At 44.5% G+C, this 18,998-nt stretch overlaps 1 protein-coding gene across 2 annotated transcripts in view; it reads left to right on the top strand.

Moving 5' to 3' along the window:
- The window catches only part of RGS11 (regulator of G protein signaling 11), an 83,769-nt gene extending 65,504 nt beyond the window's left edge, over positions 1–18,265 (top strand). The window contains exons 11-19 of one of the 2 annotated variants that reach the window (XM_072119820.1): positions 1,151–1,212; positions 2,364–2,477; positions 2,639–2,754; positions 2,840–2,927; positions 5,218–5,356; positions 6,979–7,061; positions 7,391–7,514; positions 14,416–14,573; positions 17,043–18,265. In XM_072119820.1, the coding sequence (XP_071975921.1) occupies positions 1,151–1,212; positions 2,364–2,477; positions 2,639–2,754; positions 2,840–2,927; positions 5,218–5,356; positions 6,979–7,061; positions 7,391–7,514; positions 14,416–14,573; positions 17,043–17,166 (1,008 nt within the window). In that variant the 3' untranslated portion in view covers positions 17,167–18,265. The remainder of the gene's footprint in view (positions 1–1,150; positions 1,213–2,363; positions 2,478–2,638; positions 2,755–2,839; positions 2,928–5,217; positions 5,357–6,978; positions 7,062–7,390; positions 7,515–14,415; positions 14,574–17,042) is intronic. The other variant, XM_072119821.1, reaches the window with a different exon arrangement.
- Positions 18,266–18,998: the final 733 nt, after the last annotated feature.

Here is an 18,998-nt window from a genome sequence, read left to right as displayed (position 1 = left end):
GTCATCTATGTACCTCCACCACCTCAGGCAGTGCCTGAAAAGTGGGGAGGGATAGATGACGTCCTCCTCCAGCACCCGCATGACAATATTCGCATACGTGGGGGCCATATTGGCCCCCATTGCGACACCCATTTTCTGCAAATAATAGTCATCACCGAAAAGGAAATAATTATTTTTAAGGACCAGTTCAAGTAGAGTTAGAATAAAATCCTGGGTTTTAGAAGAAAATATTGTTGTGGTAACCATTTTTCTCACCGCTTCTAAACCTCTTTGGTGATCAATTGAGGTGTAGAGGGAAACTACATCAAATGATACCAACAAAACCTTTTGAGAGGGAAGGAGGTGTACCTCATTAAGCTTGTTGATAAAATCCGATGTGTCGCGTATATATGAGCATCCTGTTATAGCTAAATCTCTAAGGGCTTTATCAAGGAAAGTAGCAATATTGGAGCAAATTGACCCTGTACCAGAGACAATGGGCCTCCCAGGCGGGTTCAGTAAGCTTTTGTGGATCTTAGGTAAGACATAAAGCACAGGGGTAATTGGGTCTTCAATGTGTAAGAAATGATACATTTCGGTATTGATAATATTATTATTAAATGCTTCATCTAAAATGTTTTTGATTTTTTTGGCTAATGTAAATTTTGGGTCCCCCTGTATCCTCTGGTATACATTTACGTCAGATAGTTGTCTCTTAATTTCCATTACATATGAGCTGGTATCCATGACGACGACAGCACCGCCCTTGTCGGCCGACTTGACGGTGATGTCGCCGTCATGGGCCAGCTCATTGAGTGCATTAATCTCTTGACTTGTCAAATTAGGGTGATCCAGTGTCTGGTCCCCTGTGTTATGCCTTAGCATCATTAAATCATTTTTAATAGCAGTAAAATAAGCCTCAATGTGGGGTGCTTCCACATCAGGATTGAAGTGACTTTTATTCCGTAACTGGAATTGACTTAGACATAACTCTGATGTATATATATATATACAGTTAAGCAGAGTACAAAATACACTGGTAGCACTACAAGTATCAGCAGTTTTTAAAATCAACATAGCACAGGCTATTGGAACCTGTCACCAGCTAAAAATGACATACCTGGTGAAAGGTTTGTTTTAATTTGGCCCATATTTATCTTTTTCTTACTAGATGGAGTACCTCAAAAAAGCCATGGCGCGTACGAGAGTGAAATCCTCCATCTGCCTGGAAGGGTGAGATACTAGAAATGGTACCCCTGGAAATTATTACTCAACACCCTGTGTTCAAATACATGAGGGGCCAATGCTTATTTTTTGCCGTTACTTACCTCTTATGATAGAACCTGGGGGCATAAGTTGAAATTTCATGATCCCCCAGAACAAAATTCGGGAACATGCCCCCACCTAATAAGTGAATTTTAGAAGATTGGTCTCTTCTTGTATGGAAGAAGGGCTATTGCGATCCCTCAGACACCGGGACCTGTGTGTGACCACCACCTCTGTAGAACATATGGCCCTTGCTTATTAGAAGTTGTACCAAATTATTCAACCTTCAGCTCGGTCCTTCTTATGGTCCCATTTATAGACACTACTCATTGGGAAATGGGATGGGGCCAACATGGGGTTGGTTCTTCTTTCCATGCGTCTTATACAAACAACAGAACATATACCCTAGAATATCAAGTGTGGACCTTTACATTTTGTCTTTTGTTCTGTGACCAATATATCTGTAGCAAAATCTAATTTTTGTAGTGGTCCTCAATGTCAAGAAACCCCACTTGACCTTAAGCCCCTATGAACGTCTCATCCCAGAATTTTATGTTTGGACATCAAGTTCTTCTTTGAGTCCTCCGATCCCAGTGCCTGTAGCAAAACTCTTGACCTTAAGCAGCACCCATTTAACCGTTAGCCCCTTTGACCCCGAATGTCATGTCTTGGTCTCTTTCTTTTTCTTAGGGTTCCACAGTTAAAATGGGGCAGAACCTAATTTGCGCTGTGGCCCACAACACCAAGAAATTAAAGGGCTTAGTTTAAAATTTGGTTTCTTAAACGATTACCTTAGACCCTAACAACCCCTTGAACTATTTTCTGTTGGTGTTCATAGCTACCACCGTGGTCACACCGAAGTAGCAGAGTCTCTTACACCCTAATGAGCCCTAGTCAGACACATTCCTTTTTCACAAAAAATTCCAATATGGCTAAGTTAAACCTTTCTTAAAAGTTCTTACACAAGGAACACCTCAAAGGTCCAACTGGTTCATTCATAATTCCATCTTAGAAGAGCCTTTAGGGATGTCTCAAAAACTAGAAGAATCCAGGCAGATCTACAGCAGCGTCTGCCCTCTGCTCCTCAATAGTTTGTTCCTTTCCCATCTGTCTTCCAGGTTCCTGAAGTTCAGCGAGCAGTATCTCCCGCACGATCCCATCATGTCTGGCTGCCTCCCCAGTAACCCATGGATCACTGATGATGTCATGTACTGGACGACGAACGCTCCCATGTATGTAGGACACAGGAAATCAACTCAAAGATAAGACATCCAAAAGTTTAGCCTCTTCTCAGTCAGAACCCATTCTAATTCCTCCCTTCTTCTAAGAGAAGGGGGGGGGGGATAACTTTTGTCTCAGATAGTATTTTCTGAAATGTTGATACTACCCTCAGGGTCCCAATGCCGACCAAACTCAGAGTGGAACGTTGGACTTTTAACTTCATGGAGCTCTTGAATGATCAGCGAGGCCGGAGGGAGTTTTTGCAGTTCTTGGAGAAGGAATTTAGTGGTGAGAATCATGCACAGGATTTGCCTGGTTTTCCTCATTTAGAAAATACTCAATAATTTCCTGCTTTCGTTTCTTATTCTTGTAGCTGAAAATTTGTGTTTCTGGGAGGCGTGTGAGGAGTTACGGTACGGGGAGCATTCTAAGGTGGCGTCTACGGTGCAGTCCGTCTATGAGTAAGTCATTGAGGTATCACATCTATGTCTTCTAATGGATTAAATCAATAGAAATGTTCTTGGCCGTTGCCTTGGCCGGACATAGAAAGTGAGTAATGTCCTTGGATCTCTGGAACACTTGGTCCACCATCAGAAGGTGAAAGAACTTGGTAGACGTTGTCCACTTGGCAGGCTGCGTAGAACTTATCCTTCGGACTGTTACATGTTCTTCTTTTCCAGACATATTTATGAGACCAGAATCTTTCGTAATTTCACCCTTTAAAGGAAGAAATCATTCTGGTTCTGGTCTACATAAATGTTGGCCAATATATAGGTTGATCAACCAATGTTATTAGAAGGTCTGTGCTAGTCCATAACAGATTAGGTTTGGTCCTTCTTATGGTCTGGTAGGTTTTCCAACGGGAAGTGAATCTAGACATCAGGTGGCCATAGCAAATTCAACAAGTGTCCCTCCACACTTTCGTGGCCCAGCCAAACATTATATCCTGCAGATAGGAACTGAAAGCTCAAGGACATAACCACCAATATAAGAATAGACGTTTCTTGGGAGAGACTAAACTTGAGGTGTGACTGTCTGGACTGCTTGGAGCTGTGGATTGAAGCAAAAGACAACGGGATTGTTCCCAATGTTTACTTCAGCTGTAGGAAAGTCATTAACCCCAAACTCATAACTAACAGACGCCAGGTAAAAAAGGCATAAAGCCACCAGTTCTAGGATCAGGACTGTGAGGGGTGACTATGGGGACTGTTGCCAGCTTTGAAGGAAACCGTGACGTTTCGGACCCCTGAGGGTTATGCAAGGTCACTTAATTATCCTTTTTAGGCACTCCCAGAGCGCAAGGGTTCTGAGAGGCGCAGGAAGTGATTTAAAGTTGTCCAACAATAAATCACAGCCCTGAATGGCTATACGATCCCTCTCACTAGCCCCAGTGAAACAGAACCTTATCAACCCAATTAAGCTGCCACCAGTTCTCTGTTAATATAAGCGGGATTAGCGGGATTATATAGGGTGAGGAACCAACCTGGATCAACATAAATGAGCAACAAGCAGAGTACAAAATACACTGGTAGCACTACAAGTATCAGCAGTAAGTTAGTTACCTTGTGTGTGGCCTAATGGACCCTGATAGTTCACACCTTAAGATCTTCCTCTGCACTTGATGGTAAATGGGTTCTGAGACAAAAGACAAGGGGCATCAGGGGTGTTCTGATTATATCAGGTGCAGGCACACCTCTGCCCACCCCCAGGAGGGGTCATGGGTCCCTCCTACCTGGTATTACGTCCAGAACATTGGAGAAGTCATAGCTTCTCAAGGGGAAGTTGTATGGTCAGGGTTCTGGTATCATTGGATCCGGGTGAATCCCTGGATCACATTTATACCAAACCTGACCCAAGGATGCTAGAGCCTTGGGAATTGGGCACTGTGATCTCCTGACAATAACCATCCAAAAATGTAGTTCCCCTTGTGCTGAGATGGGGCACATAATTTACCTGTCCCTGCGCGATCCCAGAGGTGCGTTGTCCGACGATCCTGCACTCTGCCGCGATTCACGAAGATCGTGCGCCCGAGATCCTGCATGTGTCGCCTCCCCGCTCAGGTCCACCGGAGTTCACCTTCTTCTTCCCGGTGCATATAAGTGCTTGCGTCACAATTTAAATGTTAAATCCCGCGCGTTGTCCGAATCCGTTGGATCGTCCGGCGGCCCGCCCACCAGATTTGTGTCGCGTGAAAGCCAGCGCTGATGCGCCAAAATCCGGTCGCGTGCGACGCAATCCCCGGCGTGATCCGCGAAAACGTCGGAAAACTAGACGGAAATGCGGCCGCGGGCCCTTAGTAAATAAGCCACTGCAGCCTTTGTAGTGTTAGCTAGCTCCATTAGTCTAATTGGGATGAGGCTGGAGGGAAGTGCGGGATTTGAGTAGTATAAGCCCCCCCCCCTCCCCTGGCCATGATTATCACACCAGCTATGGATCGGGGTCAAGGACACCTTGATTGGGACCTGTGTAGATTTCAGTCAGGACCAAAGTAAAAATTTGTCCCTTTTTTACATAATGGGCCCAACCAAATACCATCAATGGGGCAAAAATAAACCTTTGAGGTTTCGGCAGAAAATTTTTGGTGCGACTATTGCCTTTTCAGGACCACTAGTGGTGGAGCTGACATCTTCTATGATATCTTATGCCCCACCTCCAACTAGGGAAGTCAAGGTTCTATGGAGGCCCCAGACCACTACAGTAAATTTTTTATTTTTTTTTCTCCTTTTTTTTTGCTCCTTGTATTTTTTTTAGGCATTTTTTGGCCCCCGGAGCAACTCGCTGGGTAAACATTGACAGCAAGACAATGGAGAAGACACTAGAAGGTATAAAGAATCCTCATCGTTATGTGTTAGATGATGCCCAAATGCATATCTACATGTTGATGAAAAAGGTGGGTTCTCCGAAAATTCACTGCTAGTGTTGCCTTATACAGAGATGGGATTTTCTGCATCTACCCACTGGTGCCCCCTACAGAAGCAAACGAATATTGCTAGCTGATTGTAAAATACACAGGTGAATATTGAAGAGAGGAGGAGGAGTCAAGCCCCTATAGTGACACATCACGGATAAATGACACATGGCATAGTGGTCACGGGTGTCCCATGGTCTATGGAGGTCTATATATAACCAGTACTCGGCATAGGGATACATAGTACACGTTGGACACGTTGGACACAGGAGAGGGATACCTGAACTCCTCTTTGTTGTTGTTTTTAGCAGCCACCACTAGGGGGCGCTCAGGAGCTTATATTAGAGCTTGCTGATCTAGCTGTATGCGATAAACTCACCAACTCCCCCTACTGGTAGCTAATTGCAGAAAGAAGTAGTTCGTTTGACTCTATGTCCACAGGCTCTTTGGAGTTCGGTATCAGAAAGTCATCCCAGGTCACAATATAGATAAAATAATAATTTTTTTATACCAATTTCTAAAAAAAATCTCAAACTTTACAAAGGAGGGGGTCTACATTTACCAATATTACAGTTACTAAAATAGAGATATTTTAAGTCCACCCCTAAATTATTAAGGACCGCCCACTCTGAAATCCCGCCTCCTCAAGGATGCTAAGATTTGTCCGACCTGACTGCACATACATAAAAATTGGGCATTAATGAAAGAGAAATGCGGACCCCTGGCAATTATAGGCACCTAGGCCTGGGCCCTTTGTTGATTTTAGGGGCCCGGTGTCCTCTTTGTTGCTATCTGCTCTGGTGACGAGTTCCCTTTAAATTCTGATTAATATCCGGAGTCCGGATTTAGCGTGTGTCTGGTGCCGGGTAATAAGCTCTTTGTGGCGCTCCGCGGGGACAGGATCGGCTCGGCTGATTGAGATGACTGGTTATGAGCGATTGCCGCTGCTCAGAACAATGCTACGAGATTTCTCTAAAAACGACCCCCTGAAGTGTTACTATAATTACTTTACAGGAGGAGGGGGCTAACTGCTGTAGCGTCTGGAGCACGGGATTTATGTCTTATCCTCACACACTTATTTATTGACTTTTTGAACAGATTTTTGGGAATTTTGTTATATACTGTGTACAGTACATAGGCAGATCCACCATAAAATACCATAAAATACATCATTCTTTCCGATCCTTCTCATGTGTCAGTATTTACTGCCCTTTTGCATTAAAGTCATGCATCAGGCAGGTCAGGATGAGCAGCAAAGTGGTGAATCGGGAAGCCACACACTTATTTATTGACTTTTTGAACAGATTTTTGGGAATTTTGTTATATACTGTGTACAGTACATAGGCAGATCCGCCATAAAATACCATAAAATAGATCTTTCTTTCCGATCCCTCTCATGTGTCAGTCTTTACTGCCCTCTTGCATTATAGTCATGCATCAGGCAGGTCAGGATGAGCAGCAAAGTGGTGAATGGGGAAGCTGTGATTTTGGGGGTCTCTATTATGATACACAGTCCACAGTGATGCAGGTGTATACATGGCGGGGGGGGGGTGTAGGGGTGCAGACGAGGAGGGGATATAACTGATTAACTGTTTCTCTTCCAGGATTCATATCCCCGATACTTGAAATCAGAAATGTATAAAAGTCTTCTAGGCCAAGCCTTCATCCCTCCTGAGACAAAGAAAGGGTTTGTAACGTGTCTCTGTGTTTGCCACTTATAAGAAAAATCTGTCAAGGCTGCAAAATATGGATTCATATTGCACTGGGGGGGGGGCAGATACTCACACTGCTGCGCTCTGAGCTCTCTGCACTGACACACTCTATAGCCCCTCCCTTCTGCTTTTAGTAGAATCTGTTACAAACTTGTTACAAACTAATATTAAATATTAGAGCAGACACTCAAAGCACAGGGGAGGAGCTGCAGAGAACTAAGAGCACAGCAGTGTGAGGACACACCCCCAAGCTGAAACTATGGGGTGAAACAGCACATCTTACATCTTCTTCTTACTATTTCAGCGTCTTCCCCTTTATGAGGCGACAGCGTCACTCCAGCCCCAGCCCGGCCTTCCTCTTCCCACCAGATCAAGATGCAAAATCAGATGGAGAAAGCAAATCCGGATCTCCAGCTGCCGTGTCACAGGTGCCAGCGCACGCGATGTTCCCCCAGCTGTCCCTTCTTAAAGGGCTGTTCCATTTTAGGATCTATTTTCCTTTCCTGTACAGTTTACAAATACTCTTTTGACGATAAGACAGATAAAGGCCATGTCACTTTAGGATATACCCCATTAAGCATTGTATGATAACAGGAGCTGCCCCTTTATGTGTTTCTCAGTCTCAGTCTGCCGACCGGTGGAATGTGAAACGTTTTTGCTTCTCAGAAGCTTCTCACATTTTGGAACAATTACATTAAAACTATTAAATGGAATGATCCACTCAGCGGGAAACCAGGAATCTGCTAATCCCTGTCTATATATAGTACAATCGAGATGTATATGTGCTGCACAAATAACACCATGTGAACATTCCAACCAATGTGCAGAGCAAGTACTGAGGCCCCACACATGTCAAAGGAAGAGCTCACAGCTGGGAGCAGTATTATAGTAGTTATATTCTTGTACATAGGGGGCAGTATTATAGTAGTTATATTCTTGTACATAGGGGGCAGTATTATAGTAGTTATATTCTTGTACATAGGGGGCAGTATTATAGTAGTTATATTCTTGTACATAGGGGTAGTATTATAGTAGTTATATTCTTGTACATAGGGAGCAGTATTATAGTAGTTATATTCCTGTACATAGCGGGCAGTATTATAGTAGTTATATTCTTGTACATAGGGGGCAGTATTATAGCAGTTATTTTCCTGTACATAGGGGGCAGTATTATAGCAGTTATTTTCCTGTACATAGGGGGCAGTATTATAGTAGTTATATTCTTGTACATAGGGGGCAGTATTATTGTAGTTATATTCTTGTACATGGGGGGCAGTATTATAGTAGTTATATCCTTGTACATAGGGAGCAGTATTATAGTAGTTATATTCTTGTACATAGGGGGCAGTATTATAGTAGTTATATTCCTGTACATAGGGGGCAGTATTATAGTAGTTATATTCTTGTACATAGGGAGCAGTATTATAGTAGTTATATTCTTGTACATAGGGGGCAGTATTATAGTAGTTATATTCTTGTACATAGGGGGCAGTATTATAGTAGTTATATTCTTGTACATAGGGGGCAGTATTATAGTAGTTATATTCTTGTACATAGGGGTAGTATTATAGTAGTTATATTCTTGTACATAGGGAGCAGTATTATAGTAGTTATATTCCTGTACATAGCGGGCAGTATTATAGTAGTTATATTCCTGTACATAGGGGGCAGTATTATAGTAGTTATATTCTTGTACATAGGGGGCAGTATTATAGCAGTTATTTTCCTGTACATAGGGGGCAGTATTATAGTAGTTATATTCTTGTACATAGGGGGCAGTATTATTGTAGTTATATTCTTGTACATGGGGGGCAGTATTATAGTAGTTATATCCTTGTACATAGGGAGCAGTATTATAGTAGTTATATTCTTGTACATAGGGGGCAGTATTATAGTAGTTATATTCCTGTACATAGGGGGCAGTATTATAGTAGTTATATTCTTGTACATAGGGAGCAGTATTATAGTAGTTATATTCTTGTACATAGGGGGCAGTATTATAGTAGTTATATTCCTGTACATGGGGGCAGTATTATAGTAGTTATATTCTTGTACATAGGTGACAGTATTATAGTAGTTATATTCTTGTACATAGGGGGCAGTATTATAGTAGCTATATTCTTGTACATAGGGGGCAGTATTATAGTAGTTATATTCCTGTACATGGGGGCAGTATTATAGTAGATATATTTTTGCACATAGGGGGCAGTATTATAGTAGTTATATTCTTGTACATAGGGGGCAGTATTATAGTAGTTATATTCCTGTACATGGGGGCAGTATTATAGTAGATATATTTTTGCACATAGGGAGCAGTATTATAGTAGTTATATTGCTGTACATAGAGGGCACTATTATAGTAGTTATATTCTTGTACATAGGGGGCAGTATTATAGTAGTTATATTCTTGTACATAGGGGGCAGTATTATTGTAGTTATATTCTTGTACATGGGGGGCAGTATTATAGTAGTTATATCCTTGTACATAGGGAGCAGTATTATAGTAGTTATATTCTTGTACATAGGGGGCAGTATTATAGTAGTTATATTCCTGTACATAGGGGGCAGTATTATAGTAGTTATATTCTTGTACATAGGGAGCAGTATTATAGTAGTTATATTCTTGTACATAGGGGGCAGTATTATAGTAGTTATATTCCTGTACATGGGGGCAGTATTATAGTAGTTATATTCTTGTACATAGGTGACAGTATTATAGTAGTTATATTCTTGTACATAGGGGGCAGTATTATAGTAGCTATATTCTTGTACATAGGGGGCAGTATTATAGTAGTTATATTCCTGTACATGGGGGCAGTATTATAGTAGATACATTTTTGCACATAGGGGGCAGTATTATAGTAGTTATATTCTTGTACATAGGGGGCAGTATTATAGTAGTTATATTCCTGTACATGGGGGCAGTATTATAGTAGATATATTTTTGCAGATAGGGAGCAGTATTATAGTAGTTATATTCCTGTACATAGGGGGCAGTATTATAGTAGTTATATTCCTGTACATAGGGGGCAGTATTATAGTAGTTATATTCTTGTACATAGGGGGCAGTATTATAGTAGTTATATCCTTGTACATAGGGGCAGTATTATAGTAGTTATAGTCTTGTACATAGGGGGCAGTATTATAGTAGTTATATTCTTGTACATAGGGGGCAGTATTATAGTAGTTATAGTCTTGTACATAGGGGGCAGTATTATAGTAGTTATATTCCTGTACATAGGGGGCAGTATTATAGTAGTTAAATTCTTGTACATAGGGGGCAGTATTATAGTAGTTATATTCCTGTACATAGGGGGCAGTATTATAGTAGTTATATTCTTGTACATAGGGGGCAGTATTATAGTAGTTATATTCTTGTACATAGGGGCCAGTATTATAGTAGTTAAATTCTTGTACATAGGGGGCAGTATTATAGTAGTTATATTCTTGTACATCATAGGCCTCCATGGTGGTTTTCCCATAATGTTGTCCACATGCCTCTTCCCTCTTTTCTGGCTGTACATGTGACCCCTGGCGGTCGGTGGTCAGTATAAATTCTTCAGGACAATGCGGTCTTATTCATGTGGTGAACTAAAAACTAATAAACCCAGAAATAAATGTATTTGACCTCTGTAATCTGCGCAGTCCTGGAATGAAGGCTGTAGTATTATAGAGGCTGTATTTGATGAAGTTACTGCTGATTCATGTTCTTATCATCATATACTTTTATGGGGAGGGGCCGTGCATAGATACTGTAGCTGCGGTATAATCTCACGCCTCTTATATATAGCAGTGTGTAGGCTGACACTCCCAGACGTGATCTTATATACTCACATATGGTGCACTGCTCATTAGTGAATAGAGCGCAGCAGGAGGTATTACCCTGTAATAGTCTATGAACCTCTATTGCCACCTACTGGAGAAATAAAGAACTGTTCATATTTTCTACTTTTTTTCTTTTGGCATCAGCAGCTTAAGTTTTTTGCAAGATTTACTTGTTTAGATATTTCAGTAGAGATTATTTTCGCATTGGATCACTGACAGGAAACCCTGCTCCTCATCATAGCGAAGCTTCTCCGAATGCAACTATTCCCAGACCTCTCACGAAGTCAGATTTTTTTTTTCTCTTTCTGGTTCATTCCCCAGAGAGCAATATTTTTGGCAGAAAAGCTAAATTAGACATTCCCAATAACGACTGTGTTCCCATATTCATACATGAAAGTATCCTAAGCAGTGAGAGGCCTATGGTGGCTGACCCGATGTCCACATCACAGCACCGCTTTATGTATTCCAGTATTGTTTACATGGACTTCTTGTTTATATATCTTTGTAATTGCAGCCAATTCTCTTGATACAGCGCTAAAATTCTCCTCCGTAGACATTGAGCTATAACAACCCACTAGAGGGAGCTGGAGAACTAACTGAAGACTATTTTGATGTTCTAGCTCCCCCTAGTGATGGCGACAGATACACAAAATTTTATTATTTATTGGAAACTGTAAGCAGGTTGTGACATGCTGACACTTGGGGGACAGGACAGGGACACGCTGACACTTGGGGGACAGGACAGGGACACGCTGACACGTGGGGGGGACAGGACAGGGACACGCTGACACTTGGGGGACAGGACAGGGACACGTTGACACGTGGGGGGGACAGTACAGGGACACGCTGACACTTGGGGGACAGGACAGGGACACGCTGACACTTGGGGGATGGGACAGGGACACGCCGACACTTGGGGGACAGGACAGGGACACGCTGACACTTGGGGAGGGACAGGACAGGGACACGCTGACACTTGGGGGGACAGGACAGGACACGCTGACCCTTTGGGGTACAGGACAGGGACACACTGACACTTGGGGAGACAGGACAGGGACACACTGACACTTGGGGAGACAGGACAGGGACACGCTGACACTTGGGGGACAGGACAGGGACACGCTGACACTTAGGTGACAGGGACACGCTGACACTTGGGTGACAGGACAGAGACACGTTGACACTTGGGTGACAGGACAGGGACACGCTGACACTTGGGGGACAGGGCATGGACACTCTGACACTTGGGGGGGACAGGACAGGGACACGCTGACACTTGGGGGACAGGACAGGGATACGCTGACACTTGGGGGGACAGGACAAGAACACGCTGACACTTGGTGTACAGGACAGGGACACGCTGACACTTGGGGGACAGGACAGGGACACACTGACACTTGGGGGACAAAACAGGGACACGTTGACACTTGGGGGGACAGGACAGGGACACGCTGACATTTGGGGGACAGGACAGGGACACGCTGACACTTGGGGGGACAGGACAGGGACACGCTGACACTTGGGGGATGACAGGACAGAGACACGTTGACACTTGGGGGACTGGACAGGGACACGCTGACAATTGGGTGACAGGACAGGGACACGCTGACACTTGGGGGGAGAGGACAAGGACACGCTGACACTTGGGGGGACAGGACAGGGACACGCTGACACTTGGGGGGACAGGACAGGGACACGCTGACACTTGGGGGACAGGACAGGGACACGCTGACACTTGGGGGGACAGGACAGGGACACGCTGACACTTGGGGGACAGGACAGGGACACGCTGACACTTGGGGGGCAGGACAGGGACACGCTGACACTTGGGGGGACAGGACAGGGACACGCTGACACCTGGGGGACAGGACAGGGACACGCTGACACTTGGGGGGACAGGACAGGGACACGCTGACACTTGGGGGTACAGGACAGGGACACACTGACACTTGGGGGGGACAGGACAGGGACACGCTGACACTTGGGGTAAAGGACAGGGACACGCTGACACTTGGGGGACAGGACAGGGACACGCTGACACTTGGGGGGACAGGACAGGGACACGCTGACACTTGGGGGGGACAGGACAGGGACACGCTGACACTTGGGGTAAAGGACAGGGACACGCTGACACTTGGGGGACAGGACAGGGACACACTGACACTTGGGGTAAAGGACAGGGACACGCTGACACTTGGGGGACAGGACAGGGACACGCTGACACTTGGGGGGACAGGACAGGGACACGCTGACACTTGGGGGGGACAGGACAGGGACACACTGACACTTGGGGGGACAGGACAAGGACACGCTGACACTTGGGGGACAAAACAGGGACACGTTGACACTTGGGGGGACAGGACAGGGACACGCTGACACTTGGGGTAAAGGACAGGGACACGCTGACACTTGGGGGACAGGACAGGGACACACTGACACTTGGGGGGACAGGACAAGGACACGCTGACACTTGGGGGACAAAACAGGGACACGTTGACACTTGGGGGGACAGGACAGGGACACGCTGACACTTGGGGGACAGGACAGGGACACGCTGACACTTGGGGGGACAGGACAGGGACACGCTGACACTTGGGGGATGACAGGACAGAGACACGTTGACACTTGGGGGACTGGACAGGGACATGCTGACAATTGGGTGACAGGACAGGGACACGCTGACACTTGGGGGGAGAGGACAAGGACACGCTGACACTTGGGGGGACAGGACAGGGACACGCTGACACTTGGGGGGACAGGACAGGGACACGCTGACACTTGGGGGACAGGACAGGGACACGCTGACACTTGGGGGGACAGGACAGGGACACGCTGACACTTGGGGGACAGGACAGGGACACGCTGACACTTGGGGGGCAGGACAGGGACACGCTGACACTTGGGGGGACAGGACAGGGACACGCTGACACCTGGGGGACAGGACAGGGACACGTTGACACTTGGGGGCACAGGACAGGGACACACTGACACTTGGGGGGGACAGGACAGGGACACGCTGACACTTGGGGTAAAGGACAGGGACACGCTGACACTTGGGGGACAGGACAGGGACACGCTGACACTTGGGGGGACAGGACAGGGACACGCTGACACTTGGGGGGGACAGGACAGGGACACGCTGACACTTGGGGTAAAGGACAGGGACACGCTGACACTTGGGGGACAGGACAGGGACACACTGACACTTGGGGTAAAGGACAGGGACACGCTGACACTTGGGGGACAGGACAGGGACACGCTGACACTTGGGGGGACAGGACAGGGACACGCTGACACTTGGGGGGGACAGGACAGGGACACGCTGACACTTGGGGTAAAGGACAGGGACACGCTGACACTTGGGGGACAGGACAGGGACACACTGACACTTGGGGGGACAGGGACACACTGAAACTTGAGGGGACAGAACAGTCTATTTTCTTTAGCAGTGGGGCTTTATTTTTCTAGTTCCTCCTCTCATTTTCCTTTGTCTCGTTTGTACAGATCTCCCCTTTAAGCAGCCCCCTGGCTAGATTACCCGGGACCCTCCTGCCTGCCTGTCCTGAAGAGCTCCAGCCCTATTCCCCGCACGGCGCCTCCTCCTCCTCTCGCCTGGACGCTTCTCCCACCTTCCCATCTCTCACCACCAATGGCTCTGAGAGGTTTAGTCTCATTGTTTCTATATGGACTCTGCTTTAATAAGGCGCAACCACGTTCCGCATATCATCGTCACTTAAAGGGGCGACACTGGTGTTATCAGGTTTTTCCTATAACATTTATTGAATTTACATTTTTACTAAAAAAGTTGTGTAACTTTTCTATCCAAGTTTAAGGCGCAAAGGCCACTGGGCTATAGAGGCAGCCATTTTGCATAAAGGAATTGACCAGGATATTGCGTCTTATTACTGCATTGCCTTTGTCTATATCGTCTTGTGTCTAACGCATGTTTACTATCATTTTATTCAAGTCCAGCTATACATGAGTCCTCTCCCCCCTGATTCATTCATAGTGGTCCCTAAAAAATTGCACCCTGGAAGGCAAATAAAAGTAGAGTGAAAAATTAAAAGAAATATATAGTTTATTAAATTAAAAAGTAGTTATTCTTAGTTCCATAAACCATGATTTGCTGCCTTATACCTTACTGACCAATCACAGCTCAGCTTTCATTCCCCCCCTCCCCCCAGCCATTGAGGAGATAAAGCCCAGCTCTGATTGGTTGCTCTATGAGACATTGAGGCCTAGTGAATGCATTGTAGTTTTGAAGCCTGAACACCAGTCCAATCACTGTGAAGGCCCTGGGACCCCGTTCTTATGATTGTTGGGGTCTTAGTGGTCAGACCTTGCAAGCTATAGTTTAAAAATGTTCTATTTTAAAGGGGATTGGCCCAAGATTTCCTCACAGATTTAGAAATTGTGACATTTATCCAAACAATCTGTCAGGAAAATAGGAACCAATCACAGCACAGCTCTCATTTTACCAAAGCTGTGGATGAAATGAAAGCTGTGCTGTGATTGGTTGCTATGGGCGACAAGGCCTATTAGATTAATGAAGCCCATTGTGTAGTGACCTATTTTCTTCCTTTTTGCATGAATCTTCCTTTATGAAGACGCAGCCGCCGTTACGAATTTCAAAGCTTCACTTTCCTTATGACGAGAGAGAAGACGTCTCATTCTGCTTTTGTTAATATCACAGGCCCTGAAATTTCTCTCAACGTTAATCTCACATTCAACACTCAGCCCCCGCTCCCTTCTCTTTAAAATAAAATGTTTTCCGCCAGCTGAACATTTTGAGTAAAAAAAAAAGCAACAAAAAATTTCTAAAAATAGAAAAATTAAGCCTCAGGCCAGATTTACATTATTTAAAAACCATCTGTGATCCTTCTTAAAAATTACATAAGATCCATTATCCGTCAGATTGCGGATGGAAGAGACTTCGCTCCGAATCTACATGATCTATACGGAGACTATATTACGCCAATGGGCGGGATTCGTGCTTGTTTAAAAAAAATAAATAAAAATCCACATATAATCTGAAAATAAAAAAAAATGAAAAATTCTAACTAAAAGATTACATGTAGTTTAAAAAATACAGCAAACGATAAAATAGCAATACAAATGGAAACGTTTTAAATTAGAAAATATAAAAAATCTGCAAATGCAACATAAAAAACATCAGGGGTTTTTTTTTTTTTACTATGCGGTTGTGATTTCATTACTTTTTATTTTGTACGTGTTTTGGATTATTGGTTATTCCTTTAAAATATGTGCTTCAGATTTTTTATCAAGTGTTTTTGTTATTTTGTTATAGAATTTTTTTTATAGTATTTTTTATTTAACAGAACATCATTGTGTTGCCCCCAGTAAACAGCAGTCACAGTAATCTCCCACAGTAGCCAGTAGTCACAGTGATGCCCCCAGTAGCCAGCAGTTACCGGGATGCCCCGATAGTCAGCAGTCACAATGATGCCCCCCAGTATCCAGCAGTCACAGTGTTGCCCCCAGTAGCCAGCAGTCACAGTAATGTCCTACAGTAGCCAGTTGTCATAGTGATAAGATGTCAAAAGGAACCCCCCCAAAAAACTGATTACTCACCCTCCAGCGCTCATCCCGTGTGTCCTTTTATGATCTTCGGGTTCCCGGCAGTGCAAGTAGATGCGTCTATGCTCTCTGTCCACACGCATACTATGACATCACCAGCTGCGTCATAGTGTGTGGGCGGGCAGACGCAGGGGGCGTGTGATGACATCATGCAGCACCAGGTCATATCTGGCCATAGGCCTCTGCATCTTTTGACCTCAGACGCATCACCGCACATCATCGCCTGTGCCGCATCTCTCACAGACCATGCAAAGAATGTATAAAAATAATGACATTAAAAAATAATACCGTAAATAAAAACAAGTATAAAAATGTGACAAAACTAAAATGCAAGAAAAATATAAAATAACAAAATTATCTTTTACATTTCAAATAAAGTAAAACATACAAATTCTCTGCTTCATAATATTTGAGATCAAATTGGAACTTTTGCACTTTGTGTTTCATTCAGCTCTTATTGTTTTTACATGTTTTTGAGGGTTTTCAAATTTCATTTCTAATATTTTCATTTTCCATTTCATTTTTCCGCACAGGAATGAGATTCCTCTGGAATGCCAGATCTATATCGTAGATAAAGTCTCAATGGCACCGCCCGATCCCCGGATCTCACAGCCGGAGGGGGACACAGAGAGTTTGGAATCTTCCACTGTGTTTTGACTGGGGGCGATGCGCGGGCGTTCTCGGGGTTAAGAACTGGTGCCTTCTGCAGGGGGTGACGTGCGGCCTGTATATAGTGCACATGCCGGTCTATTATAGCGGTATTACATGTGTGAGTGCAGCATTCTATATGATTCCTACTTATACTGAATGTAACCATTATTTATATTGGACACACTGAACTATTTTGAACTTACCTTTAAGAAAAATGCGCAACTGACTGTAGCAAGTGCACTGTAATGCCTCCTCACAGTTCTGCTGCTACTAACAAATTACACGAAGGTCTGATTACACATCTTTCAAGGGGCAATACCTAACACTGCCTGCAGAGGGCACAGAAGTGTGAGGACACACACCTAGTACAATCCTGGAATATAAATCCACATTTCACAGTCCTGCTGCGACTAACAAATTACACAAAGGTCTGATTACACATCTTTCAAGGGGCAATACCTAACACTGCCTGCAGAGGGCACAGAAGTGTGAGGACACAACCGCAATGCACAAAGAGAAGCTACAATCCTTTAAAATAAATCTGCAAAGCACAACATAGAAGTAAAGCTACAAGCAGCACAGAGTATTTCAGCTGAAGAATATGTAAAAGGCCTTACCACTAGTCCGGCGGAGGAGTCAGGTAGGAGGGGCAGACAGCAGACTGCAGTTTTAAAGTGATCTTGTCTCATCCAGGTTTTTTAGTGTATAGGGGGCGCTATATATGTGTACATAAGATCCAGTCACGCCCTGCACTGATCTATATCCTTGTATATACTGTACATAGAGCACCCAGTGCACGTCACAATGTGTCATCCCACTGTTACACAGAAACGGAAATCTGCTTCAAAATTAAAGGGACACTGAGGAAGGCGGAGCATGACACACCAGACAAGCTCCGCCCCTTATTGTTTTGTAGTCACCCTTGAAATCATTGAAACGTCTATTAAGCTTATATACCCTCCCCCTCCCACACTCTACAAGTGCGATATATTGAGGTAGAATTCCCCATTAAATATGGCAGATACAGGGTAGAGAATTCCTCAAATTATTTATGACATATTCAGTCCGTCGTCTATTTATAATATTATGATTGTCACTATGAATAAAGAGATTTTTTTTAACAAAAAAACATCAGCGATTTTTCTTTTGTGTTTTGCAAAGGTTTTCGCACCCTTGATTATCCGACACAAGTTTTACGGACATTGGAGACGCTGCTCGCAAGTTATTCAAAATCTCCGCTTTATATACTCCATTCACCTCCAAAGCTACATCAGCTTTCTTCTCATTGTTTGACTTCCTGTAATGGATTTGCAGCTTTGGATGTGGCTAGAGTGAGCGAATGTGATGCAGTACCGAGAGCGACCACTATAAAATGTATGGCGCTGTAAGGACTTAGGAGGCCGCAGTGCTCATCTGAACCCTGTGTGGTCTGCAAACTGATGGGTGGTGATGATGGGAGCCCGAACCTCCCCCATCCTCTGACCAATAATCCCAGAGTATCCCTTTAAGACTATAGCAATCATATTAGACACCCTGGGGTCATATATAACCCGTATATTCATTTCGGTGCACTGTGGGCGTGGCCATGCGGTTGGGTGCACTACAGGAGGAGTTGTGCACTGTCCGCTAAGACTGCATTAAAGTCGCTGAGCGGTAGAATAGGTAAGAGAGAGGGTGCATCTGACCTTGCGGCCACGCCTATAGTGCACTGGAATGCATGGCCCCGCCCACAGAGAACTGATTATCCATAAAAATGACATTTCTCAGCATTCAGGACACAGATAAGATACTGTAAACCTGTGCTGCAGGACACCTCACTACAAGGTACTCTAGTAAGG

The sequence above is a fragment of the Engystomops pustulosus genome, chromosome 8, assembly GCF_040894005.1.
Source record: "Engystomops pustulosus chromosome 8, aEngPut4.maternal, whole genome shotgun sequence".
Classification (NCBI taxonomy): domain Eukaryota; kingdom Metazoa; phylum Chordata; class Amphibia; order Anura; family Leptodactylidae; genus Engystomops; species Engystomops pustulosus.
The sequence above is the reverse complement of the archived record's forward strand: the minus strand, read 5'-3'. Positions and strand labels throughout refer to the sequence as shown.